Below are 27,524 nucleotides of genomic sequence, written 5' to 3' on the forward strand. Positions count from 1 at the left end.
TATTACAAGCCTAAACTGGGTATTCACAGCAATGAAAAAAAAACTACCAGTGACTTTGTATACCTCCAGCTTGATCATCCTGCTATCCAGAACATTTTTGTCTGCAGTGGGAGCACAGTAAGTCTGCAGCATGTGGCTGGTGTCAGCCACCCAGTTCTGAAGCTCCTTTAACCCTTGGGAGAAAAGCTGGTGCTCAGTGACGATCCGATCGATGCGAGAGGCCTTTTCCTGCAGAATTACACAGCAGACCACAATCAGAAAATGATCAATATGGGTTTTAGAGACTGAAGTCACAGTAACCTCAACCTGATAACTGCACATGCAGATTATTTAGTGACAAATAAAGATTTAGTACAACAGACATAAAAGAAAATTGTTTGCATATCCAGTGTATAAGACTTACAGTAACAAAAGAAAGAAATTAGTTTTAAAATTATGGCGAGTTAGTACCTTCGTCGTTTATCATCTGTAAAACAATGTTAAATCAGAGCTCAATCCAGTCTAGTGCCTCTGTCTCCTCTCCAGCTCTACCCCCAGAAAAGCCCCAGTGCACAAAGATTGATTGGTAGGCATTACTGTACCTTGGTCAGGTTGGTTAAAGCTAGGTACTGAGCAGAGAGTTGCGAGACACGATGCACAAAACCCTTGCCGGCCGCGTGTTCATCCCACAGCAGCTGGGCCTTCTCTTTCAGCCTGTTCAGCTGAACCTCGTGAGAGGCTAACTCCTCAAGCACAGACTGGAAGAGCACAAGCAGGTTATCAAAGAGGCATGCAAGCTGACACACAGATATAAGACAGTTAACTTGACAGACACAGACTGAGTGGTTAGTGATGGCAACATGGCAAAAAGAAAAGAGAATGAGATATTTGGCCAGTGTTACTGTTGGTAAAGCTCTTGGTGGTCATGACGTGCAGCCAAGGCCTCTGGAAATAGCTGGCAAACCGTTTTAAACAATGAAATTATTATAAATGTGCTGTCTTTTATGAACGAATTTCTATAATAAACACTGTGTTAAGAAGATGTGAAAATAGCAAAGAGGAGCAGAAGACGGCATCAGTTTGAAAAGCAAGCTATTGGCAGTTAGCATAAGCTCTTGGCAGTACTTCCTATGCAAATTATAGCTGTGCTAACACACTGTAACATACAGTAGGTGGAATGGTTAGCTTCTGCAAATGACAGGAGCAGTCAGGTTGGCACTCAAGGACTGAGTGGTTGTTGCACTTGAACATGACTGGTTTTGAACATGAGGGGTGTCCCAAGCTCCGTGGATTTTGGACACTGGTACCTGCAGCTTGTGAAGCTCTAGCTTCTTGGCTGTGAGATCATGAAGCCTCGTGCTGCTCTCCTGTACAGCCAGCTCTGTGGCATTCAGACACTCCTGAAGAGGCTCAGCACTCGCCTCAAAATCCTTCATCTGAGACAAAAGGTTCTGAAATACACAAGACGATATAAAAAAAAAAAAAAAAATGACTGTTCAGCTGTTTCTTTGGCTTCAAATGCACAGATACAGGGCAGGTCTTTAAAGTGGGAATGATATAAAACATGACCCAAAGTTGTGAGAAGCGATGTTGAGATGCTTACTTGTAGATTTGCTTCTCTGCTGTGCAGGTTAGACATCATATTTTTCCAGTCCTCTCTGGCAGTGTTCATTTTCACCCGAACTGCATCAACTTTGTCTTTACCTGCAATGCTAGAGATGAGCTCACCGTTCACAACCACGGCATTCAGCTTTGACTGACCTTGCTCTCTGTCATTTAAAAACTCCTGAGAAGAGAGGCAGAAGAGATCAGATGATAATTCAAGCATGCAGTAAAGCTCAATCTTAGTTTTGAGTAATTTAGTTAAAGTCTGTAAAAGGTAACAGAATGCTTCAGGTACGTGAATGTTTCAGGAAATTCGGCTGCGCGTTGTACCTGAATCTTCTGCAAGCTAGATGAGGCCTCGTTGAGATTTTGAGGTGCGTCAAAGCACTTGGCCGTGTTGATCTTGGCATTGACCAGCCATTGCTGGAACTCTCTGAAGGCTGAGCGGAATGCTTGTTCCAGCAGCTTTTCTTTGCTCTGGCACTCCCTGGATGCTTGGAGACTCAGACTAGAACCAAGTCAGGAGAAATCAATAAATAAATGAGCCATGCTAAACACAGCAGTTCACCTTGAACAACCAGGACCCCTACGTCCCCGTACTCAGAATTTTCTTACCTGTTGTATTCCTTAATCAGAGCGGACACTCTCTCAGACTGGGTGCCCATATCTCTGGAGAATCGGCACAGATCATTGAGTTGGGTCTTCAGACTATCAGACATGGGCTCAGCTTTGACAAGTTCCTCTAAAGTGTCCTGGATGGAAAACAGATATCACAAAGCAATGAACAACCGCAAAACATTCATTAACACTAGCATTTTTTTTATGATCTGGTAAACTACTGAAATCATCTCTCATTTCCAAATAATAGTGAGCTATTATTATAACTAAGTTAAGCTGAGACCTACCTTTGCTATCTGCCAACGTTTGACAGCCTCTTCCCCATCATTCTTTCCCTCTGTATGGGCCAACCGCAGACGCCAGTCCTGTAGCTGACGGTTAAAGTCCTGCAGGTCCTGCTCCAGCTGTGCTGATAGGCTGCTGAACTCTTGTTCAGAGCTGGCTATCTGGGAGAGGGCAGTCTCCAGACTGGCCCGTGTCTGCAGTGCTCCACGTTCCCACTGTTCCCATGATGACAACAAGGCTGCTTCCTCTCGCTCCATAGCCTCATAGCCTCCTGAGCCGGTGTGATCTCTCGCCACTGCCCCACATCTTTGAACCCGATTCAGCCTCTCTCTGCCCCGCTGCTTAGAGTCAAGCAACTCCTGGGAAGAGATTTAAAAAAAAAAAAAAAAAAACACACAAGTGCTGTCGTTAAAGGATGTTTTCTGTTTGATTTTGTTTTCAGATCTAGCCCCTTACAGCATAGCAGTATAGTAGGCCGAAAAAAATCTTAAGGAGTTTTCACATGTTCAGGTATGTTGAGGTCTTAATCATATTAAATTGAATTCTAATAAATATATCACAGTCATGAGCCATCACCTGAGACCAAAAATAGAAATCTGTTGCCACAAGTGGTAGAAATGTCCGGATGCTCATGCTCAATCTTTGCCACAAATGAAGAGCTCAGTTATCCTGGAAGATCTTGGAGTCAAGTTACTACTCTGAAGAGTAGCCAGCTAAACTGGTTTAAACATCTACTAATGATGTTTCCCAGGGGACACATTGAGGAAGTAGCCCCCAGAGTAGATATGATACAAAACACACTAGAGGGTAACTGAAAACATAATTTTTTTTAAAGCATAGCATTTTGAAGTTTCTCACCTGCACCTTGGAGAGTTTTCTTTTAATAGAGACAGAGTTTCCTGAAAGGTCCGACCAGCGTTGGAGTTCCTCTTTTGCTGAGATCAGCCAGTCATTGAAGTCTCTCACAGCATCAAGATACTGCTCATGCTCAGACACAATGTTCTGCATGGACTGCACTTTACCCTTTGGGGGTCAGGACAAGAAAGACAATGTAAACACCAGCTACTAGATATGAATGAGGTTTTGTGTGAATGTATAAAACAGTATTTGCAAATATTGTATGTTTTACCCTAATTCCTTGCCAAAGTAATTGGGGATGTGAGTTTGCAACCTCAAAAATTTGGAGCGTTCACAGTTAACTGTCCATCTAAGTGATTAATGCTTAATATAATCAGTCTCTCAATTGGGAAACAACATGCTGCTATTAACCTATGCCTGTGTCTAGATCACCTTGACAACAGCTGAGATATCAGCAAAATGTGCGTTGAGCTCCGCTCTCGACTCTGGTCCAAAGGTCTGGTCGCCAGTTTTTTCATGCAGCTCCACTGCTTTGTCCGTTAGGCGGGACAGTGCTCCTGAGTGAGCGTCCACATCAGCCTGGATGGCTCTGAGACGCTCAAGCAAAGCAGACTTCTCTTTGAGGCCAGGCTGCTGAGGCAGAGTCATCCCCACCTCCTGCTCCACTGACTCCATCCACTGCTGCAGCTGGCTCTTATTTTCCTGAAAGCTGTTCCACTGGGCCACGGTCCACTCCAGACGACTGTGGACAGTAACAAAATGTTACTAAGCAATTCAGAATTGCACATAATCCAAACAAAGTTACTCTGGATTATAAACAGTTATTAGCCCTCTGTTTGACAGTTCTCACCAGGTAGAACAAAAGAGGCCACCAGAGGGAGACACATATCCTACCTGTGGCAACTCATTGAAGTCATCAACATATTGGCCCAGGCATCCTTCAGGCTCTGTAGCTGTGAACAAATGGCCTCCTGTCCCTCCATTCTGTTGTGCTTCAGGACCTGTTCTCCTTTTCCTACTGTCATGTTGAGCTTCACCTCACCTTCACCTTTCATAAGCAGGATATCCTAAATGCACATGAAAAATATTCCAGTGTTTCAAAATGTGTGACAACATGGAATACAGTTGTTTTTTGTTTTTTTTTTGATTATTCACTGACCTGTACAAGACCTAGCCTTTTCTCCAGAGTCTCTTTATTGCCAACTGTGCTGTTGAGTGAAGCCAGGCGCTCATGGACTCCATTAAGCCAGACCCAGGTAGTCTGCAGCGTCTCTTCAAAGGCCTGCTGCTCCTGTAAAGTGAGCTGGCAGCTGCGCAGCCTCTCTCTCACACGCCTCAGCAAGGCCTGGTGCTGTGACTGCAGCTGAGCTGACACCCTCGTCTCACTACCATCGCCTCGCCCACCTTCATTTAGCACCTGGCCCTCCTGACATAAGCGCTCAAACGAATCCCTGAAGGGAAATAAGTAATATGTTTAAATATGTGCTTGAATGTATGGCTGGAGACTCTCCAGCCATACATACAATTAGAGATAATTTTAGGAATATTTAAAGACACTAAAGCTTATTATTTGGTAAAAAGACTAGAAGCACCTTTCTTTAAGCACCTCCTGCTGATATTCCTCCACTTGCTCTAGCACAGCCTTTTCAGGACCACGCTGCTTGGCTTCCAGCAGATCTGTGGTCATCCTCTTTTCCATATGTTCCAACCACCACCTGAGCTTCTTAAGGCGACCCTCAAACCTACAACGAATTTAAAATAGCACAGTCATAAACAAAGGGTTTACAAACTGCTTCACAGAGATGGTCCATGTAAGTCTCTTACCCCTTCATGAGGGATGCACTGTCCTCCAGGATCTGTTGGTTCTGTCTGCACTGCTCCACAAAGCTGTCCCAGTCCTGCTGGATGGAGGACAGGTGCTGCTGCACCTGCCCAGCACTGGCTTTGGGAAGATGGAGTAGGAGCTTCTCTCCTTCCTCACAGACCTGCGTAAGACGTACCTCACCCTCCTCCACACGATCCATGGCGCCCTTACAGGTAAGACAAATCACTTTTAGCTTTGCATTTGTAACTCCTGGCACGTACGATATCACTGAATCAGGACCTTAGGTTTATTCTTTTCATTTCAGCAGTTGGAAGCAGTGAGATTCCAGATAACTTGCTTTACCTTTAGTTTCTGTAGTTTGCGTTCCACAATTTGAGTATCTCCAGATCGGTCAGAGCATTCTTTCACTATCTCCCGCTGTTCTGAAAGCCAGCGATGGAACTCCTGAACTAGGTCTGAGAAGCAAAGAAAAAAAAATTATATCTAGACTGAGGCAAATTGAAGTTTTCTTTGACCTAAAAGCACAAAGAAATTTGCACTAATTTATACATGTCTTCCCTTTAAGAACCTAAGATAGGAAAAGGAATAGCAAGCAAGTCATGTAATGTATTGTAGAATGTATAAATGTATTGTAACAATAGTTTGGCATGTGAGCCACCCCATCAAGTGACCACTTAGTGAAACTACACACTTCAGACATTTTTCAGATTTCTTACCGTTGAACTGCTGCTGAAGACAGTTCTGCAGCGACGCCAGAGTCCTGGCAGAAAGCTGGTTCACAGACTCATACGTCTTGATGAGATCAGTGAGTGCTGAACCCAGACCAGCCAGCTCTTCAGAAGGATATTTTCTACACAGGGTGTTGAGGCTCTCCCTGGTGGAATCAATGCTTCCCTGCTGATTTTGCAGCTCTTTCTGGAGGTCCTTCAAAACATACAGTACATTTAAAAAAAGTTGATTTGCTTTCTTAAACTCTCATCTCTGATATTTATAGGAAAAGGACTGATGATGACTGACACAGTACCTTCACTCTGCAGATGTCCTCAGGATCTGATCCAGTGGGAGAACAAACCAGAGAATCCTCCATACTTTTAAGCCATGCAGACATCTGTGAGATGTAATCTTCCAGCTGCTTCCTTTGGAAACTGAAGTCCATGAGGTTTCCCCTGGCCTGCTCATGCAGCTTCTGAACACTGCTGATCTTCTTCCGCAGGTCATTTTCAAGCACCTGAAGCAAAGAATTAAAGTTTGTGGGTGACACAAATGCATATGAAATAAAATTTAAAAAAATACAATAAAATTCAAATCGTATTTAGTACCTGTAATTTAGTAGGAGTCTCTTGACTTTGACTGCAGTTCTTCAGCTCTGACACTTTGCTCTGCAGGGTTTCAAGTTTCTGCTCCTTCTCACCCATTTCCGCCTGTGGATGCATCAGGGAAGAAAAGCATGTATTACACCCTTCTGAGTTGCTTTGTTTGGTAATCTGTGAGATACTACATTCTGTGGTTGTGGCAACACAGTACACAAAAGCATTTTTAAAAAGGAGGAACCCTATCATGTTAGAGTTTGAGGTAAAACAATTACAATTACACTGTTTTGCTATAAAATCACAAATCGTACCTGTAACACAGAGAGCCTCTCCGACACCTTCTGACTGTCGTTGAGGTTGTTCAGGCTCTCATTCAGTTCAATCACACAGCTGCTTGTCCAGCTCTCAATATCCTCGCCGATTTTACGCACATCATCCCACAGAGCCACACTCTGGTTCAGGCGATCAATGTTGTCATCTATCTTTTCAGACACCTGTGCAGTAGACAGAATATTGGTCAAAGTTTTATCACATTTAGTGTGAGGATGTGGAGCAAATAGCATGTCAATGAAAATTTCAACAAAAACGACAAGGCTGACAATATTTTCTATAATTCTTTTCAGCTAATCACATAAAATCAAAACCAACAATCAATTGATCCACACTAAGAAGTTATTGCTAATGGGTGTTTAATTGTCTCTAAACAATTAAATGACATCACATCATGACTGCAGTTAGACTTACATCCAGCCATTGATCCACAAGAGTCTCCATATCCTTCTTCATTAGCTCAGAGTCACAGTCAGGGATCTTCTTCAGTTCAATCACCAGCTGTTTTCCTTTGCTAGAAAACTGGTCCAGTTCATGTTGTTTGCTTGCCATCTCTGTCTTCACCGCCTCATGCTAGAAAGAGCAAACACATTGAACCATTGAAGTAATCTGATAACCAATCATAAAGGCAAAACCCAGGGCTGAAAAACCTTTGGGATTTGTATAATGAAGAGATTAATTTCAGAGATAAGCCACATCCTCAAAGATAAAAAACAGATAGCAAAGAATGATTTGACATTTATTCTGACCTTGGTTAGGGACCTCTTGGTTTCCTCATGGTCCTTCAGAACAGAGCTTATCTCAACCAGAGGCTCAGTGCTCTCAATTATGCCGCTGATGGAGGTTTTCAGAATTTGGTATTCTCTCATGAGCTCAACAAGAACATTGCACTGCTCCTGTCTGTCAAAGGAAGAGAGAAGTATATTACCCATGTAAAACACAAACTGCATAAAAGAGAAAAACCGAAAAACTGTTCTCCGTTCCTTCAGTACCTCTCTGTGATGAGCCTCTTTGTGTCCTCCCATGTGGTCTCCAGCATACTGATTTCCCTCAGCACCTCACCGGCCAGCTCCGCATCTCTCTGGGCTAGCTGGTTGCCCTTGTCCCTCAGCCATTGCTCCTCATGCTGGTGAGACTGTAGTTCATCCTCTAGCTGATTAAAGAACCTTAGTCTGGAAAAACAGAGGGATGATATGTTGCTGTTGTGCATGTTCTCATACCCACTCATCCATGTTTGGTAACAGCAATAACTTGAGAATTATATAATTAAACTTATTATATATTGTTACCTTTGCTGCAAAGCATGCAGGCTTGGCTCTTTGAAGCTCTGGTGGTCTGCTTTTTCTTCAATGTCCTCCACAGCTTTGAGCAGCTGTTCTTTCCGCTGTCTAAATGAGGTCCACAGAGCTCCTAAGGCCTCTGCTTCACTCTGTTTGGTACCAAGTAGGTTCCTCACTGTATCCAGCTCAGCACTGAGTGAATCGGCCAGCATGCGACATGACTTACGAGACCCCTCGTCAGCACCAATGTGGAGATGGCTTTTGCAGAGACTACTGTCCAGATTGACAGCCAGAGTCTCAAGCTGGCTGATGTCTGGGACAATAGTGGCCAGTTCCTGCTGCAGCTCCTCTACTCTTCCACGATCCCAGCTCCCAGCACTCTCCACAGTCTGTCTCAGACCCCGCAACACCCCCGCAGCCACACTGTGGGTCTGCAGAAAAGCCTCAAGCCTTTCAAGACACTCCAACTGAAGCTCAGCTATGTGCTGGGCCTCCATGTAAGGCTGCAGACAGCTGTCTGCTCTGCTGCGGAAGAGCTGTGCATCCCCAGGCTCACAGAACTGACAGAGCTTCTCGGTCTGCTGCTCCAAGCTCTGTCTCACACTGGACTGCTTCTGTAAAGCCACCTGGGTCTCCTGTCAAAAGCAAGTGATTGAGAATCAGGTGTTGCTCTTGAGCAAGACATTATTCAGCTTCTCACAAACTTAATATGGTGCAGAGGAAAAGGAGTATTATGAATGCACAAACTGATAGCAATAAATCTTACCTTTACTTGTGCGGCAGCAGACTGCAGGTTGCTAATGTTGATTTGAGAAGCCGAGTGCAGATTTGAGAGTATGGCCTCACTCCATTGGGAGAATTTAAGCAGGGCCTGGTCAAACTGCTCCACCAGGGAGAGATGGCTCTGAAGCTCTTTGATTCTGTGGGACAAAAGGACAGCATAGTGAGCCTAACCAGTATTAGTACTGATATGTTTATAAAGATGGATGGAGTGCCTGTTCATCCAGATGGCCATAAACATTATCAACACTGTCCGGCAAAAGCGAGACAGTCTGACATACTCCATTTATAAATTATATATGTAACCAAGTCATGTTAAATTTCACCGCTGCAACAATCTCCTCCACATGGAATCAATATTTCCATCTCATACAAAATATGCTGCTTTTGATATATTAATGCTTCATCAAATGTGTTTTTTTTACTATAAAAATATTAATTCAAGTTATGCTAACTGAAACTCTATACCTTTGAGGCACGACTTCATTTTGAACATGCAATCTCCTCTGCAGAGTCTCCAGCTCATCTTTCAGCTGCCTCACTCTCTCTTCAGATGCAGCAGGATACAACAAGGACCCCAGAGAGGCTAATTCAGTATGAGCCAGCTCAAGGGACTGGACTTCAGAGTGCAAGGTCTACAAGGAAAACCATTTATCCATTTAATTGCACATGATTATAAAATAGTAATTTACCATATGTGAGTTTGCGTGTATGTATTGCACCTGCAAATCTTGTATCTCTGTGCGGAGTTTGGCTTTGTCAGCTGACAGGCACTGACTCTCCGGTTTGGAAGCAGATTCACTCCTCTCCAGGCATGAGACAAAGTTTGAACGTTGTTTCTCAAACCTGAAACACATCAAGAGATTTTACTCTCAAAGAGCAAAAAAAAAAAAAAAAAAAAGATTTTTGTTTCTATTTTCACACAGTGGAGGGTATGTTCATTAAACATCTGGCATGTTAGCTGTCCAGGGTAACCCAGTGGTCCAATTTAACAGTAAGCACTGCTTTTATTTTGCTATTCAAAACTTTGGAAGTGTCTTGTCTGTTCTTACTTTTGCCAAAGAGAAAGCAGGTTTTCCAAAGTGCTCTGTTTGTCCTTTGACTCCTGTACATTTTGATCATAGCTGGTGTTTAGCTCTGTCACAGTCCTTTCTGCCTGCTCTCTGTCACTGAGTCTTCGGGCACCAGCTGACAGGGACAGCAAGGTTCCCTTCAGTCCTTCCAGACACTGACAGACATCCTGGGGAACAATGATAAAAGTCAGTGACCCACACGGCATAACCTGTGAGCTGGAAAACTGGCACAGAAAGGAACAACTGGCCCTGCATTAAGCTTTCCACTTCAATTTCAAATACCATTGCTATGAACTTTTAAAGAAGCAAAGAAAAATGAATACCATATGGTTCTGAAGAGCTTTGTAGGTCTCTGATGAGGAGGTGCAGGATTTGACAGGATGTTCCAGTTTCGTATGTAGCTCACTGAGAGATGCTTGCACCTAGAAAACAATAAAGATCATGAATGTTTAAATCTTTCCTAAATACCATACTGTATCAATATCACTCAGTCTACTTACCTTCTCTAGGCTTGTTTTGAACTTCTGCTGGTGAGAGGAGCTTTCCTCCAGCTGTCCATCAAGCTGCTGTACACTTTCCCTCAGCTCCTCCCAGTACCTGCCGATCTGGGTCAGACGAGCCTTAATGCGAGCTGACTCCCCTGAGGATACAAACTGGGCCAGGGCCTGGGAATCTGCCTCCAGTTGAGAAATGACCTCAGCTCGCCCTTGAAGCTCTGTGCTAACAGCCTGGACATGCAGATATGGATGCAAAACAATTAAAAAAAGCAAAACTGAGACAATCACTGAGTCCTTTATTACCACTCAGTGGAGGTGAAGCACAAAGGAATTATGTTCAGCACTGGAGTGCCATGATAGGCTGGAACCTATGATGGCCATATACAGATTTTGATGTGCAAAATCATGTGCAAAAGCAGAGATTCTTTTAAATCGCCACCACAATAAGTTAAAACATATTCTTGGTGTATGTTTAGCTGAACAGTGCTTTCTTACTGGCTTAGTACAAAGCTGCTCCACATCCTAAAAGCAAACATGGCCAAAAAGCACAGCATGGAGACAGCTTGAGGCTGTCAGCACTGAAACTGCTACGTTTAAAAAAAAAAAAAAAACCCACAGACTTCATAAACAATTCCTCATCTCCTTGTGTTGACTATAGAGGGCTGACACAGGTGTCAGAATGAGAGACAGCATGTCGGCACTCGGGCAGAGAAGGTCTGTAATGGGGCTTGCTAACATGTCAATAGCTCCTTAAGGTGAAGAAGCCTTATTGATTTTAACAGTAATGTTCTGGTTTTGTGGTTGATGCTTGCTGGCAAAGATAACTGTAGGACATAAGAGGGCTGTAGCTTTATAGCACATAATACTTTACCTTCACTGTGTTGATCTGTTGCTCAAGAGGCAAAGTGGAAGATTTTAGTTCATCCAGCTGCTTTTCCTTTTCAGATATCCACAAGGAAAAGGTTTCAAACCCAGCTCCAAACTGATCCCATTGCGTTTTCATTTCCTCCAGAGTCTTGACACTGCAACACAAGATAAGAAATTATTAAGTGGCTCTCTTTAGATGTACATTTATCTTTAGTATCTAAGTGAGCAAAAACCATAAAGTATTTGCGGATACAATCTGAAGTATTCTGAACTATTCATTATTTAGCATCAGCAAACTGAATCTAATCCGTCATCTTACTCTTTTTTGAGCCCAGCTTCTACTTTGTCCACTTGCTCACTGAGGGAACGAGCTTGTTGTAAAAGCAGGGTCTTGTTTTTGGGCCCGAGCTGAATTTCTGTTGCTCTCTTCAGCAATGTGTTCATGTGCGAGGCTTCTGCTTCACACTGCTTCAATAACACCTGTTTACAAAATAAAGAATATTGGTAATATTCTTCATTTAGCAATTATACTACCATTATTACAAGGTAAAGATAATTTCACAGGATACGTGCCCAGACGTAAAAACTCCAAAGACAAACTTTACTTACTCTGGCCTGGTCAAGCTCAACAGCCAGGCTCTCTGGGCTGCTGAAGTTCAGGTCTCTCTCCATCGTTGTGCGGGCCTTGTTGACAAACTCATTCACTGCTTCCTGCTGGCTGTCAAACTCCTGCCAGGCTGCCAAGGTGACCTGGGGGTAAAAGTCAGTCATGTCAACACCAAAATCAACTTTATTCATACAGCAATACATCTATAAAAAACACACAACACAGCTCATTGAAAAGTGGTACAAGAAACTAATAACATTCTGCTGGCTGAATGAAGTACTGTTCAGTGGTGGACACTGATGATATTCGATCTCACTTCTATCATAAGCCCTTGAATACAAAATAAAAGTCACAGCAAGAAAAGAACTGACACACAACTTTGCTACCAAACCAGTTCAAACCACATACAGATGACACCTCTATTTTGGGCTTTATCAGCAGGGGTGATGAGTCAGCACACTGACAGAGGTTGCACAGCTAATATTCTGCAAGCACCTCACCCCACTGGATAGCAGCAGTTCTGCTACTGAAAGAGCCAGGAACATGAATTCATTGGTGTGCACCTTACCAAGGATCTTTTACCTAGATCTATAATGCATCCTCCCTGGCACAGAAAAGCCACAAAAAGTTTCCATATTCAGGAATCGCAAGAGTTTGATTACAGACTCACTGCATCACCATCTTCTAAAGGAGCTGTAAAGCCGCAGAAAGCAATTCCCTCCAGCAGAAAACATCAATCAGTCCTCTCTTTCCTGTGCTCAGGACATTTCCCCCAAATGCTGCATCTGCTCACCTACCACATAAACAGGAATCCCTGTCCTGAGCTGCCCATGGCCAAGCTCTTTTCTGTCCACAAACTCTAAGGTCTCAGCAACTTTACTTACACAGTCATTGACATCAATATGTAATTGTGTTAGAGTTAGCCAAAAGGCTTGTTGTAATTTATAGTCCCTGTGCACATTAAAAATGCAAAGATAACATACAAAAGCAAACAAAACAGCATTCAGACTATATACATGTAGAAGGATACAACACTTAGCACCTATAAAAGTATTCACCACCTTTGATATTTTCCCCTTTTACTTTATTGATCCTTTTTTCTAAATGGTGTAGCCAGGAACACTGATTAACCAGTGACTGCACCTCCACCTCTAGACTCAGGTGTCTTTATACTACAATCACTGCACTCAGGTGATCTTCATTTCACTAATTGCTCACCCCCTTTGCAGTGACTGACCTAATTCAACAGAGGTCCAGCTAGTAGTCTCACAATTAGTGAAATGGAGATCACCTGAGTGCAGTGAATGTGTCTCAAGTGATCGTGGGATAGAGAGTAAGACAATCACTTCTGTAATACTTTTTACAGGCACTGTAAATTAAGGGAAGTCAAGCAAAAACCATTACGGATACATACAAGCACATAGGACAATAAGAATTTAATAAACAAATTCATACACATTACTGAAATAACCTTCAGAACAAAAAAAAAAGCAGAGGTAATGTATTTAGAGAATGAACCGCCTGCTAATCCCTTCATTTAATAACTAAATTGATCATGAGATGAGATGTGTCAGGATTCATCTCAGAGTCTGACAGTGACTGATGGATAACCTTCAGAGTTTTAAGAAGTTAGGAAAACTTAACACAAATGAGTCTGAGACTCATCATGCTTCCTTAATTATAACTTTATTGTTGTATGTTCTTATTCTGAGCAACAGTTCTTCAGTCCACTGAAATGTTTAGTACGAGCAAAAGTTTCCAGTCACTACAAATTCCCAAAGATTGCTCACCTCAAGGCTTTGCTCCTGTGAATCCATGTTCTGCTCCATTTTGCTGAGTGTGTTCTCTAAACTCTGCAGGTCCTGCTGCAGAGTCTCTCCAAGACCCTCCTCAGCCTGGAGCTGCTGGCCTCTGGTGATCAGGTGCTGGACATCCTTCCTCTTCAGCTTCAGGCGTTTCAACAGTTGCTGTGTGAATGAGGCCACATTCAAATCAATTCAAAGTTTAAGCCTTTAAGTAAACTCTGCCTTCAAATAAAAATAAATAAATAAAAACATTTTTGTGAACAGTACCTGGTGAACAAGTAGCAGTTGCTGAGCTTCTCTGACAGTTGGACAGTCTAGTATTTTGGTGACTTCAGCCTGTGCCTCTTTCTGCCCCTGAACAAGATCATCCAAAGTAGTTTGTACTTCTTCCCTGAACTGTACACAGTCCCCCACAGCCAGCACCATCTTCTCAGCCTGAAAGATACAACAGAGAAAAACACTGTTCAGTTTAGTCCAATCAAATATATATCTTACCTATAGATGATAGTGATATGATAATGCCATAATCGAGTGCACCAATCTGTTACATTTAATCCCAGATTATTGCGCTATATTTGTATACGTATGTCCTTTAAATTAGGTTAAAATATTTAAGTGCCATACTGTAGATTCCCAGTGGGGATATAATGTCTGAATTTCATCTGGCACCATAATAAAACATGTGGAAGTTTCACCTACCTCTACGAGAGAAGCAAGAAGACCCTTAAAATCAGTAGAGAGCTTGCTCAGTGCACTTGCTTGCCTCTGGGCATCGCTGTCAGCACAGATTTCAATCAGTGCCGCCATACGGGACTTCAGCCAGCCAAGATTCCCCTCCTGTAGCTCTGCATCATGCCTAAGCTCCTGCACAACACAACAGAGTGTGATACAGGCCATGTGGTCAAAAGAGTCATCTAAAGCAAAGTGTGACACTGACGAGACAGTAGCACATCATAAGTGACACATCACACAGGAGGCGAGGAGGGGACTGTCAGTGGATGGTTCGGCTGTGGGGTGAATTTAAGGGACTAACTCACCATGATGGTAGCTTTCACCTGGCTGTACTTTCTGGGGTCGTTGGCTCGGTTTCTCAGCAGCCTCAGTTGGCTTTCTTTAGATATCAGCCAGCAGGAGAATTCAGCGTACCTGTTTCATACCACAAACACACCGTTTCGAAAAGATGGCAGGAATAATCGAATCAAAAATGATAATAGTGCTTTCATATAATAAAATATATAAATGTGATTAAACTTCAGGATCAGCTTCATGGTCAGCAGTGACAGTGTGTAATGAGACAAATTTTGAATTTTGTAATCTCTTAAAAACCTTTGCACTGAAAACACTCCTCACCACAACTACTGCTCTCTATCTCAAGCGGACGAAAGAATTTTAACATGATTACTGTGGGTATGTAATGAATGCACAACACTGTGTGGGAGTGAATAACACATTCTTATGTTGTTGCAATGACTCTTTGGTTAAACTCTGCACCACAACTATCTCTGCTGTTAATACAATGCAATCACTGCAGCGCCCTTAGAAAACTGCACTGAAAGAACTTCACCAAAGTGAGCATTTTTTTTTTTTTGATTTCTTCACCTTGCATTGTACTCCTTCCATTTATCTGGGTGCTGCAATATCTTCTGATAGGTGTTCTCAATTTCCTCCTGGACCTCAGAGAAATCCTTTCTCGCAGTTTCCAGGATCTGGTGAGCAGGGTCACCTTCAGGGAGTTTTTGACAAAGTTCCTCCATTAGCTGCAGCCTTTTCTCACAGATAGACTGAGGCCCCTTTTCCCTGAAGAAGGCCTGATGGAAAAAAATAAAAATAAAAATGGAAAGTGATTCTGATTTTTTTAAAACATTGAAGAGACAAAATGCTGCTGGAGGAGCCTCAGTGTTTTTTTTGGATCAAGTTCATCAAACTCTTCCCACGCTGCTACACAGCAGTGAATTTACACTGTATTATTTCACACTGAGTTAATCAATACATGAAACTCAGCCAGCCAGCCGCTCTCTGCTCACCCTGTGCTCCTTGATGAGCCTCTCGCTCCCCATGCTAGCCAGGTGGCGATTCTCCCTGGTCACCTCCGCCTGGCACTCCTGCAGCGACGACAACAGCTTGCTCCTCTCCACCTCCACTTTCAGGTGCAGGATGTGAAAAGGTGCGTCTGTCTGGATATCCTGCGAGAGATGAAATAAAACAACTGTGAGGTCAGATTAAAAGAAAAATAAATAAGTATGTATGCATGCATTAGTATGAGTAATTATTACAAATGTTCAAGATTCACATTAAATAAACCTGTATTTTTTCCACATAATCTATTTTGGGGGGGTAGTTGCGGAATAAACACTATAAAGAGAAATGTTGTGCAGTGTGATTTCACCAGTGTGCAGATTGACAAGATTGTAACCAACTGGGCACAAAGTTGCAGGGCAGTTTTTTATTGTCACTATTCCTGGTACCAACCTTCCAGTGTTTGTGAAGCTTCCTGACTGTTTCCTGCAGCGACTGCTGCTCCTGCTCTGGCAAAATGTCTGTCAGCTCATCACAAGCCTTCAGGAATGTATTCAAGATTCGCTGGTCCAGCTGAGCAAAGAATTCCTGCAAAAAAAAAAAAATCAAGCTCTCATCATGTTTCACACTTTGTATAGGACAGGCCATGTATTATTTACAGTGTCTATAAAAAGTATTCACCCCCTTGGATGTTTTCCCCTTTTACTGGATGCCATTTTCCTTCAATTTCTTAATGATGGATTTAACTGAACACCAGGGGATGATTTTGACTCCATCCCCTAAAGTCTACTTTTAAACAGCCTTTCCTCAGCTTTGCTTAGAATGTTCTTTTTGTCTTCATGGTGTAACCAGGTATACTGATTAACCAATGACTGCACCTTCCAGACTCAGGTGTGTTCATACTATAATCACTGCACTCAGGTGATCTGTATTTCCCTAATTGTGGGACTACTGCTGGCTGGACCTCTGTTGAATTAGGTCCTTCACCCCCTTTGAAGTGACTGACCTAATTCAACAGAGGTCAATCAGAGCTAGCAGTCTCACAATTAGTGAAATGGAGATCACCTGAGTGCAGTGAATGTGTCTCAAGTGACTGTAGGGTAAAAACAATCCTCTTTTCACTTCAACATTAGTTTGTTTGTAAAAAAACAAAACACAAAAAAAACCCAAATTATATTGACCATGATTCTATTAATAAAAGCAATAAAAGTGCAGGTGCCTCATCTATACATCTTATGTATATTCACACATAACAAAACTGTAAAATAACTCTGGTTACTTCAGGGATGAAAAGAAAAAAAAAACAGATGAATTTCACACAAGACCCATTTTCTTACAGTGTGTTTCTTGAGCAGCTCTTCTGGGTTGCCTCTCTCTGTCAGACAGTTCTGTGCCATTTTAAGAACCTTCTCCAGCTCTACCCGTGACTCATCAAACCTCTTCATAAGGCTGCTGTTTGCCTCCACGTGCTTCCGCCACTCTGTAGATTCCTTAATCATGGTCTAAAAACACAAACAAGTATTTTTTTATTTTTTTTTAAAAAAGCTTTAACAGTTCTAAAGGTTGCACAGAACTGAAATCAGCCTTGAGTTTTACCTGGGAGGAGGCCTGCAGGTCTGCTACTCTTTTCTGCAGAAGACTCATGTCCATGTGCTGCAGGGTTTTACTGCTGCTCATTACTTTCTGGATAGTCTGGTGGTTTCTCTCTATCACTGTCAGACACTTTTTACAGCTATGTGTGAAGGTCGCCAGCTCCTGCAGTGTTCAGTGAAAAGCAGGGTTTTAGTCATTTGTTAATTTCCCGAGACAATCCTGCACAGTCTAAAACGTGGTTCTCTGAAACATGACATGAAAAAACACTTGGCATTAAGTATTTTATGTAATTTCTGATTTCTTGGTACCATGATGGGTTACCTGGCATTTCTGTTTAAAGTCTACTGGTCCCTCAGAGTCAGTGGTGCTGGTGATATGACTGGCCTTCTCCAGAGCCTGGTAGAAGCCTGTGATGTTCTTCTCCATTTCTTCCAGGGGAGGTAATAAAGACTGGGACTCCCTCAGCAGAGGCAAACATCTCTCCCTCACCTGATTGGAGGACAGCATGCTGATTCAAGTGGTAGCCAGGGATTTTTTACTTTAAAGCCATGTCAGTAAGGAATTTCTGTGGAAAATACTGCATCCTTGGAAATTTTGGGTATATAAAAACAACATATTTCCACTATGATTAACCATCTAATCCCACATCACTTTAAATACTAATTTAAGGACAAAGGTTAAATAATGAAATGGCATACTGTATAAAGACATGCACACACCTTGCTCAGCTGTTCTTTGATCGAGGCCATCACAGCCATCATCTGTGAAACTTCCTCCTGTGGAGTGTCTTTGGTCAACAGCTGAGCTGTCCGGCTTGCTGCCTTACAGGCTGCTTCCATAGCTGGCACTTTGTGCTTGATTTCCTACAGGAAGTTGGGATGTACAGTTTGATCATTTTTTATTGCACAGAAGACAAACGAAAGAATACTCTGGCCTGAGAAAAATGACTACTAGGTTTATTAGGTGTACCTAATAAACTGCCAACTGTTTACCTCAACATCTTGAACAAAGGCTCTGACGTTCAGAAAAGACACCTGGACAGGAGCAGTCATCTTCTCATTGGTTGCATCCATGAACATTTTTAAGGTATTAATACCATCTTGGTAGTCTTGCCTTAACTTATCCACCTCATCTGCTCTTGCATACTGGCAGAGAAAAAGAGAAAGACAGTATATGGATGAATTTAAATTGAATTTTAAAAACCGTTGTCGTTTCAGTGCACCACTTTTTTCACGTTGCATTTGTCTAAAAGCACTTTGCATTTACATGTTTGACTTTGACGAATAGCTCCCTCCATCTCCCGTTCAGGAGGAGAAGCTGCTGCTTCAGATCCCGTGAGACTGTTTCATCACAAGTCTCAATGAGGAAGTTCCCAGCATCATTCATGTCCATGTGCTGCTGGATCCAGTGAGAGAGGTTTCTGAAGAAATCCTAACAGAACAAGGGAAGACAAAGACCATAGCTGTTTAAATGCACATTGTTCATCAAATTAGAGCTTTGTGTACTGTGGCCATGGTAGAAAAATTCCTCATACAGGCACATAAAAGCTGTACATCGTCAATAATAACGTTTTATCATCAGTAGCATCAGTGAGTGTACTTACACGTTTGGCATTCTCTGACTGGTTGAGCATCTGCTCAGCATCCTCCAGCCAGGCCTGCAGAGCTGCCACCGTGCTACTATACTTCTCCCAGTTAGAGATCACCTCCTCCAGCATGCTGCGAACACTCCGCACCTCCAAAGCCAGATTCTTCCACTGAGCAGTGGCATCACTGAGGAATTTACTTACCCCTTCTGCTTCATCAACTGAGAATCAAATAAGAAACTAGCTCAGTTCAATAAAAACCAAGATGGTTATCGACTACACAGAAAAAGAGCATTTGATTATGTCTGCTGATCATTGAGCCACTCGGTTGATCCTACAGAGCGTTAGGTCAGAATGATCATGCTAAAATAGCATTTTAACTAATGTTAGATTACTGTTACTTTTTCATGCATAATGCAGTACTATGATTTTTCTGCTCTGGGGGTTAAAAGTATGTTAGAAAAGAAAAGTGCAGAAAGAAATGGCACAGGAGACAGGCAAAGTTAGGGTTTTAGGAACTGTCAGACTGTTTTTGGACTTACCTCTGTTACAGGTCTTAGACCCTGTAACATGAAATCGATAATAAAACCTTTTACTTTGAGCCCACATAAATATTTACACATATGTATAACATATATAAATAACAGACAACCTGCAATAAAACAGAAAAGAGTCTTACTTGAACTGTCAGACTTTACATAGACCTCTGCAGCTTGCTTGAGGGCTGTGAAGATTATCTCGTACTGCTCAAAGAACTTGTGACCTTCAACGAAAGTCTGGAATGAAGAGGCAGACAAAAAAATAGAGATTAAATAGACTGACAGACACAGTGCAGTTCTAATTCTTCTACCATCGTGCCAATTATGTCAACTTACAAGGTAGCTTTGCAACAGGAGCTCAACTGAGTCCCGTCGGCCATATTTAATGATCCAGGACTTGAGCTTTGACTCAGCCAACATAAGAAACGCCATCAGTCGATACTTTATTTCCCAGAATTCCAGTTTAATCAGGTGAGCGTGCGATGATGTAGACACAAAATTAAACCTGCAAATTAAACAAATGTTCAATAATCTATTTTATCTTTTCAGAAGCGTACAAGACTGCACACAGAAAACTTTTTGCTTAATGAAAACAGAACATCAAGTTGATGTTTAATTGTAAGCCAGTGCAATAAATTACTTTGTGAGAGACGTTGTAATTTTAATAATTCTGATTAAGGTCTTACCGTTCAGCCATGTCTTGGAGCTGTTCAGGTGGAACAGGTACCCCATTCACTGATCTGTCTCTGTGGATCTGCTGGAAAGTTTGCCTGTGCGATTCCAAGTTTTTTAACACTTCCTGCAAAATTTAGACATAAAATCATGTTCATAGTGGTTTTCCTTTATATTATACTTATATAAAACAATGGTGGTAGCATGGTAGGTTTCCAGATGGACTGGAATTCATAGGCATGCTATGTTACCTTATGCTGTTCTAGTTTTCTGTGAAGAACATTGGCTGTCTCTTCGTGAGCATGTTGGATGGGAATGTCCTCTCTCAGAGCCATCTCTGCCCTGTGAAGCCAGGCTCCGATCACACCCAGAGGACCCGGTAGAGACTTGTCCAGATGGATGTGCCAGTCCAGCAGCTGCAATTGACATCCATTAAAAAAAATCCACTCTACCAAAGCAAGATCCCACCATAGAGGAGGCTATACTGACCAAAACACCTCCACATGTTCACAAGCACTCAGGCTACAAAAGAGATTTTATGCCAGTCCAGACAAGCTGTGGATGTCCAGAGGAGTAGACTGCCCAACGAACAAAACCCCCTCTGTTCCCGCCCCCTCCTCTCTGAAGAAACTCTAATTCAAATGCTTGCCCTCCATTGAACTTTCATTGGCAGCAAATAAATAGAAGAACTCGAGTTGTGTTTCTCTCATTATGATAGCTTTCAGTGCAGCGATGCAGTTTTTTTTTTAGCAAAGAAAAGAACTGGGACAAATTAAAAAAAAAAAAAAAAAAACAATAACGATCAACTGTTAATCCTCAGGTTTTGTTTAATTTGGGTATGATTAATTACCATAATTAATTCTGTTTTCTTTGTGGCTTGGTTATGAATTATTTATGTTGTGCAGAAGTATGCAGCACAATTACCCTGGCAGACACACGGTCCCAGGCCTGTTTGACCAGAGCTTGGTCCACAGACAGTTTGCCATCCCTGTTGACTGGCTGTAGAAGAGGATCGGTCTGCTTCTTTTTCATTTCATACTGTACACGGAAGTTCTTAAATGCCTGCAAAACAAAAGGATAAAAGCAGACACACATGTGGTGTGAGCTGATAAATGTCTTTGTCAAAGCAGGATGTTACATAACAGTGCATTTCAGGCCTGACTCACCTGATATTTGTCAGTGAGGTTTCCCTCTGCTCCCTGGGCTCGAAGCACATCTCTTTCCAGCTGGTCTAAAAACACCTTGAGCTCTCTCAGCATCTTCCGCTCCTCTCTCTGTCACAATCACAGGAACAAACTGACTTAAATACTTTTTTTTTTTTTTTAAATCAGCATGCCAATATGTTGGGTAACTCACATCAAATTGACATTCCATAAACACACAACTGAAGAGTAGAGAAAAAAAGACTTAACCTGCTAAATATTAATAGATTCCACAGAAGACCAAACTCTACATTTTAGCACTGATTAGTTTTGCAAGAAAACATACCTCAAGCATTTGCTCTATATCTTGAGGACCAAACTATCCAGGAAAGCAGCAAGGCACACAGAGAGATTCAAACACACCACAAAAGGCATTAGAACAGCAAGGAAGAAAAAAAAAAAACCCAGAAAAGAAGCGGCGTGGGTGAGGAATGGGATGAAGGTGAGGTGGGATTACACTCCAAACAGAAAGCATGCAGCAGTATGACCTGATGTCTCACCTGAAGCACTGGCACTGACAGTGCAAAAGTTGGAATTGAGCCAAGAAGCAGCTTAATGTGCACAAAAAAAAACAAGTAGATGGAAAATTAAATGAGTCTGTGATGATGGAAAACAAAATGCTGGTGATTAAATTACTGCTGTGTTCATGCAATGATTACTTTAATTCATTAGACCTTTACGTGATAAAAAAAAAAAAAAAAGATGAGTATGAAGAGCTGCAGGACACATACAACAATTAAGCTCAGCAGGAGTTAAGCATGTTTTCAATAAGCATGTACTGTTATGATGATTTTCAATGAATGATGATACACTAGCCGATTTTTGGGGAAATGAGAACAAAAGATACAACTTTGAAAATAATAAGAAATGGAGTTCCAGTGCCTCAGAGTTGCTTGGAGGGTTCCTTTGTCTTCATGGTGTAGTTATGGCCAGGAACACTGATTAACCAGTGACTAGACCTTCCATGCACAGGTGCCTTTGATCTACAATCACTTGAGACACATTCACTGCACTCAGGTGATCTTCATTTCACTAATTGTGAGACTAGTAGCACCAACCGGCTGGACCTCTGTTGAATTAGGTCACATCCAAGGGGGTGAATACTTTTTATCGGGACTGTAAATATCAATTCTACTCCAGCATTTAGTGATAACACAATGGTGTTTCTCCCAAAAATCGTCTAATGTATCACTGCATTATGAGCACTTAATGTATACAATCATAGGTTTTAAACAAAGTACCTCATCCTGCTGTCCATCAGTCTCAGAGTGGTGAGGGTTTGGGTAGTGCTTGAGGAACTGAGCCACATAAGTCATGATGGATTTCTCATCTGGCTTGTCTACATCAACATCTGCAGAGCAACACAAACATTATCTGATACCCTGGGCGACACTTTACACTGAAAATGAACTGATCTGAACATACAAAGCAAATGTATTTCAGGCCTCTGAAAATTATGTTCATATTTAACAGAAAATAAAGGCCAGATACATTTGGCTTTAAGTTCATATGACATTTTTAAAAAATGGATTTGTGATCATCTCTCCAGGCCTGACAGCTAATTATACATGTCTGCTTTCATCTCCATCCTCAACCTGATGTTTCTAGAAATCGTTTCAGTGCAGCTCTTTGTGCAATAAAGCATCACGAATCTGCTAGAGAAGACAGGACTGCAGAGCCACTGCAGACTGCCTCACTTCCACCGACTGAAACTCAGAGACACTTGTATACACAGAATTTTAATCCTCTGGAGGGTGTCACTGATCTTTTCAGCACACATTTTGTCACATCGCTCATGCAAAACGGATTGAAGGTGTAATACAATTTACTTTCACAGAAAAACTAGTAAAATCTACTAAATAATGTATATTTGCTATTTGTTCTGTCAAAACGCTGTCAGACTCTGAATGGCAACACAAAAGCTTCAAAATCCTCGTCTACTTCCTAACACGGATTCAGTGCTATTCTGTCTGAATGGTGTGTATCACTGGAATATTTAAAGCAAGCAGCAGGAGATGTCAAGGGCACCTTCTGGATCCAGCAGACGGGGAATGCCCAGCTCGTTCTCTGCAAGTGCAAAGGCGTCCTCCAAATTTTCCCTGTTGCCTCTCCTGCGCACAACCTCCATGTCCACCAGGTCTGGCCTGATGGCGTGCACCACCGACTGGAATGCGACACCATCTCGCCAGCTGGGACCGAAGTCCTTCACCTCAATTCCATGATGCCTGAAAAACACATGCATAAGCGTTTTTGTTTTGCAAGACTTGCACAAGCAAATATTAATGCAGAAACATACAAAAGAAGGCAAATATAACTGTCAGTTGTCTAGTCCTTTTCTGTATCACATGTATGTATTCGTATCTCCAACCATGTCCTTTAACATTTACAACACCAAGCCAAAAACCTTAATTTGAAATTGACATACTTGGCAGCTGTACACTGCACCCATCTGAGCAGGGCCTTTTTGGCATTGCCCTGAAATTTGTTGACCACTTTCCTCTTCATGGGAGGGCTTCCTGTTTCAGAGCTGGCTACACTCTCCACAGAAGAGTTGCTGTTGGAAAGCGCCTGGAGTGCTGGCAGGTTGCTGGTTAACTCCTCAATCTAATTGAGAAACAAAGAACAAAAGGAAAAGAAGAGGCTGCACTGTGGCCATAGCAACATGAAAAGAAAATGGAGATATTTCTTGCATCCATCTGCATCTGCGTTTTCTGGAATAACCTATTTAATGCCGTCTGCTTTGGGCATACAGTACATTAAACCATGTAAAGGACAAACACTGATGCTGGGTTAAAATGTTGAGCCAAATATCTGGTCGGGGAGTTTCTGATGTGCAGTGTTTATTTATAGGGCACCAGCTCATCTTGGAGTGACCATGGTTATTAAACCGTCCGGATTTAGGGACATCCAATGAGGTATTACCTGGAAGTAAAGGATGACGGTCCATATCAACCCAAGGACAATTGATGGTCGTCCATCTGCAATGTCTGTGGCATGAATGTTAACGAGTTTGATCTGAAACAAAAGCCAAGCAGAGGATTATTCTGGAAAATAAGTCAAAACCAGACAGTTTGGAAGTGAGAGTTTTCTGTATTTTCACCCAGTGAAGCACCTTGAGTTTAAGATTGACCGAAACCATAATCCTTTTACTCTACGTCATCAAAGCCAAGACTTTGATGCAGGTAAGTGTTGTAATCATTGAGCATCTGTATAGCCAAACCAGGAAGGAAGAAACAGCCAAAGTGAAAAGTGAACCAGAAGTAAAAAAAAAAAGAAAAAAGAAGAAAAGTGTGTTGAACTAGGCATTCAAGGAAAAGTAGATGTATGTACCACAGCACTGCAAACCTTGCACTGGAAAACTGCCAGAATTTGCCATGTTTACATCTCTACACTGGAGCAGCTCACACTTGTAGGAAGCCAGACACATCAGAAACCATTGTTCTAGTCAAAATGCATTGAAATGCATGTCAGTAGAAAAGCGTAATGACTACATCTATAGAAACACAATGGCTGTATCCAAGCGTTGCTTAGTACACATCGTGCATCAAAAGAAAAGAATGCATACAGTACATGATCACACAGGGCGTTTAATGGCGACTGACCGGAGATCCTCGATACACAGACTGAAGACACACATGATGGGAGAGAGATCACAAAAATGTAAGTCTCAGTCCTCATGGAATCCAAATGAAAGTGGGACACAGGCCTCATAGAGCCAAGGGATTTAGTGATGGGTTATATAATCAAGAAGTCCTGTCTCTAGTTGCTGCTTTTCTAAACGCTTTGCATACTGTGTGGACAGATACACCTTTTGTGCACTAACAAACAACTCATCAGCAGCCTTGTCTCACGAGCTCTTAATTACACCCTGGACTTCTTTAATACATGCCATCATTTTTCTAGTATGATATTTCGTTTTAGAAAGCAATTATTTCAAAACATTTACAAGCTTAAATTGTTGTTGTGACTGAATGCTTACCTTTCTGCCTTCAAGGAATTTAAGCGCAGTGCCGATGTTGGAAACCCAGTGGATCCTCTTCAGCTGGCGGCCTTGCTCACAGGGCTAAAGACAGATAGGACAGAATATTGAAAATCAGGTTTGCCAAGGAAGAAATATCATAATCAAAGATTGGGACATTCTCATTCAAACATCTGCTGATTTGACAGATGGTAAAAAATTAACAGCAGATGGTTATTTCGTCTACTGTACCAACAACATATCATGGCATTTAAAAAGCCTAAAAACCTTCATATTTGTCAATAGTTGCATGGTAAGATAGCGAGAGTGTCTGGGTGGATTTTCTCATGTAAATTAACTGGTGAGTGTCAAAGCTGTATAATCCTGAGATCTGTCTATGTTAAAATTCTGGCTGATTTAAACCAGCAGGGGTGCACTTCTGAGAGCACTAAGAGAACGAATCAGACAGTGTTCACAAGTGCGAGTGGCTCATTTGCCAACTAACAGCGTTACAGATGACACGGCAGTTTGTATCAAGACAGGTCTAATTACTAAATACTTATCAAGAGTCTAGGCCAGCGTGTGTGTGTGTGTCAGGGGAAAGGGAGTGATACAAGGGAAACTGGAGCGCTAACAGCTTCTCACAGCGGGGAGGCTCAGATCTGAATTATGCCTCTGTAATTTATGTGCAGTGATTCAACACTAAATGTAAACAACAATATTTTTATCCAAACTTTGGATTTTGTAGTTTTGTAAAAAGCATATGCACAGGTCTACCTCAGTTCCATGTTAACTAACAGAGCTCCAATGGACATGCAATCTTCCATCCTAATTCAATTCATTCAATACATTTTACATTTACAGCTCAGCCAAAACAATCTATAACACTAATACATATTTTTGATACGTTTCCCCTATTTTTTATTTTATTTATATTTTTTAACAGTTGTGACAATGCAATGTACTAAACATGACATTTTACGGTTGAAAAATCTTTTCGCTACTTTCTGATGAACAAACTACAGAATGATGACAGAGTTTCAAAGCACATGTTTTTCATTTCTTGACATTTATCACGATTTATGATTGAGAGCATTTTTATGTTTGCAGTCTTTACTCTGTCATTTGTTATCTCTCCTTTCCTCTAGATAATTCAATATGATCAAATGTACAAGGACTGAATGTTATGTGAAGCCAACTGATAGCACTCACTATCATCTTTGCTGATCAGTTCTGATTCTTCAGCTAATCAACAGCATGTTATTAAACAAATACAAATGTAACAGAAGTACTTGAATTTATAAGCAGTTTTAAATCACAGCACACATGTGGGATTGTGGGTAATCAACACATAAAAGGACAAGTTGATTTGCTGCGGTGTGAAGGTGAAAAGATGTGCCTTGATTTACATATGCATCATCATAAGTGATCATCATGCAGAAGGGCATGATTTAAATCCACACTTAAAATCAACAGAGAGTAATTTACCTTGTACAAAGGCTGATTTAAACATCTTAAAAGGTATGAATCAGGCCTAGCATATCTGTGCAGTTCATGTTCAAATCCTGAGCAAAACTAATTACTACTTACTAGTCTCTGGCCAGACAGCACCTCCAACAGAGCCAGGAGCTTCACCCCATCTTTGATGTCCTCAAAAAGGTCGTTAACCTCTAGTGGTGGTTTATGCTGGAGGAGAGGAGACAGAGCTTTAAAATGCAGAAACAAAACACCCTGAAAATTTGTTGTGATCACAAACGAATCCATCTGTAGAAACAATACATTAACAGAACAAGCAACGCTGCGTGAAAGGACATTGATATTCTAACCCATTAGCAGGGATGAGGAGAAACCAAACGCTGTTTGTGAGAAACAGGCTTGTTAGCAACAACCACAGAGCCTCCCTGCAGCTGAAAAGATGGTGCCTTTTCCTCAGCAGTGGCTTGGTGCCCAGTCCTGAGGCGACGGTACTCGTTTAACCCTAACAGGATACTGTCTCCTGATATCATATTCACACATTTATAGAGCGGCACGATCTCCAAGTCGAATGACTGTGTTATAACCCTCTGAATTACGCAGACATTACTGTATAAGTAAACGAAGCAGATGTTTACTTATTCGGCAGAGTGAAGCTTTAATTAAAAGGAAAGGTCGCCACGGGAATTCTTTATTTGGCACTGTATACAGGCCATTTCACAACTCAACATATTCCATGACAGGATGCAGTTGGCTGCCTATTTGGG

At 41.8% G+C, this 27,524-nt stretch overlaps 1 protein-coding gene across 1 annotated transcript in view; it reads right to left on the reverse strand.

Annotated features, from left to right (window-relative positions):
• syne1b (spectrin repeat containing, nuclear envelope 1b) overlaps window positions 1-27,524 on the reverse strand; it is a 76,047-nt gene that overhangs the window by 37,983 nt on the left and 10,540 nt on the right. Inside the window, exons 4-59 of the mRNA XM_041059965.1 lie at window positions 26,875-26,970; window positions 25,306-25,389; window positions 24,249-24,341; window positions 23,752-23,930; window positions 23,355-23,551; window positions 22,568-22,677; window positions 21,291-21,398; window positions 21,049-21,186; window positions 20,376-20,540; window positions 20,139-20,251; window positions 19,789-19,957; window positions 19,593-19,689; window positions 18,932-19,134; window positions 18,595-18,759; window positions 18,321-18,473; window positions 18,048-18,191; window positions 17,650-17,817; window positions 17,332-17,490; window positions 17,073-17,237; window positions 16,189-16,323; window positions 15,744-15,902; window positions 15,319-15,527; window positions 14,757-14,865; window positions 14,419-14,583; window positions 13,987-14,154; window positions 13,705-13,881; window positions 11,917-12,057; window positions 11,627-11,787; window positions 11,312-11,462; window positions 10,444-10,671; window positions 10,267-10,365; window positions 9,923-10,110; window positions 9,593-9,716; window positions 9,339-9,505; window positions 8,857-9,010; window positions 8,100-8,725; window positions 7,803-7,982; window positions 7,560-7,710; window positions 7,225-7,383; window positions 6,792-6,974; window positions 6,490-6,591; window positions 6,195-6,398; window positions 5,887-6,094; window positions 5,513-5,625; window positions 5,170-5,375; window positions 4,938-5,087; window positions 4,505-4,796; window positions 4,240-4,412; window positions 3,778-4,087; window positions 3,346-3,510; window positions 2,490-2,846; window positions 2,200-2,336; window positions 1,915-2,092; window positions 1,583-1,765; window positions 1,287-1,430; window positions 64-228 (exon numbers count right to left, since the gene is read on the reverse strand). Coding sequence (XP_040915899.1) covers window positions 64-228; window positions 1,287-1,430; window positions 1,583-1,765; window positions 1,915-2,092; window positions 2,200-2,336; window positions 2,490-2,846; window positions 3,346-3,510; window positions 3,778-4,087; window positions 4,240-4,412; window positions 4,505-4,796; window positions 4,938-5,087; window positions 5,170-5,375; window positions 5,513-5,625; window positions 5,887-6,094; window positions 6,195-6,398; window positions 6,490-6,591; window positions 6,792-6,974; window positions 7,225-7,383; window positions 7,560-7,710; window positions 7,803-7,982; window positions 8,100-8,725; window positions 8,857-9,010; window positions 9,339-9,505; window positions 9,593-9,716; window positions 9,923-10,110; window positions 10,267-10,365; window positions 10,444-10,671; window positions 11,312-11,462; window positions 11,627-11,787; window positions 11,917-12,057; window positions 13,705-13,881; window positions 13,987-14,154; window positions 14,419-14,583; window positions 14,757-14,865; window positions 15,319-15,527; window positions 15,744-15,902; window positions 16,189-16,323; window positions 17,073-17,237; window positions 17,332-17,490; window positions 17,650-17,817; window positions 18,048-18,191; window positions 18,321-18,473; window positions 18,595-18,759; window positions 18,932-19,134; window positions 19,593-19,689; window positions 19,789-19,957; window positions 20,139-20,251; window positions 20,376-20,540; window positions 21,049-21,186; window positions 21,291-21,398; window positions 22,568-22,677; window positions 23,355-23,551; window positions 23,752-23,930; window positions 24,249-24,341; window positions 25,306-25,389; window positions 26,875-26,970 — 9,627 coding nt within the window. The remainder of the gene's footprint in view (window positions 1-63; window positions 229-1,286; window positions 1,431-1,582; window positions 1,766-1,914; window positions 2,093-2,199; window positions 2,337-2,489; window positions 2,847-3,345; window positions 3,511-3,777; window positions 4,088-4,239; window positions 4,413-4,504; window positions 4,797-4,937; window positions 5,088-5,169; window positions 5,376-5,512; window positions 5,626-5,886; window positions 6,095-6,194; window positions 6,399-6,489; window positions 6,592-6,791; window positions 6,975-7,224; window positions 7,384-7,559; window positions 7,711-7,802; window positions 7,983-8,099; window positions 8,726-8,856; window positions 9,011-9,338; window positions 9,506-9,592; window positions 9,717-9,922; window positions 10,111-10,266; window positions 10,366-10,443; window positions 10,672-11,311; window positions 11,463-11,626; window positions 11,788-11,916; window positions 12,058-13,704; window positions 13,882-13,986; window positions 14,155-14,418; window positions 14,584-14,756; window positions 14,866-15,318; window positions 15,528-15,743; window positions 15,903-16,188; window positions 16,324-17,072; window positions 17,238-17,331; window positions 17,491-17,649; window positions 17,818-18,047; window positions 18,192-18,320; window positions 18,474-18,594; window positions 18,760-18,931; window positions 19,135-19,592; window positions 19,690-19,788; window positions 19,958-20,138; window positions 20,252-20,375; window positions 20,541-21,048; window positions 21,187-21,290; window positions 21,399-22,567; window positions 22,678-23,354; window positions 23,552-23,751; window positions 23,931-24,248; window positions 24,342-25,305; window positions 25,390-26,874; window positions 26,971-27,524) is intronic.

Source organism: Toxotes jaculatrix, chromosome 17, assembly GCF_017976425.1.
Source record: "Toxotes jaculatrix isolate fToxJac2 chromosome 17, fToxJac2.pri, whole genome shotgun sequence".
Taxonomy (NCBI): Eukaryota; Metazoa; Chordata; class Actinopteri; family Toxotidae; genus Toxotes; species Toxotes jaculatrix.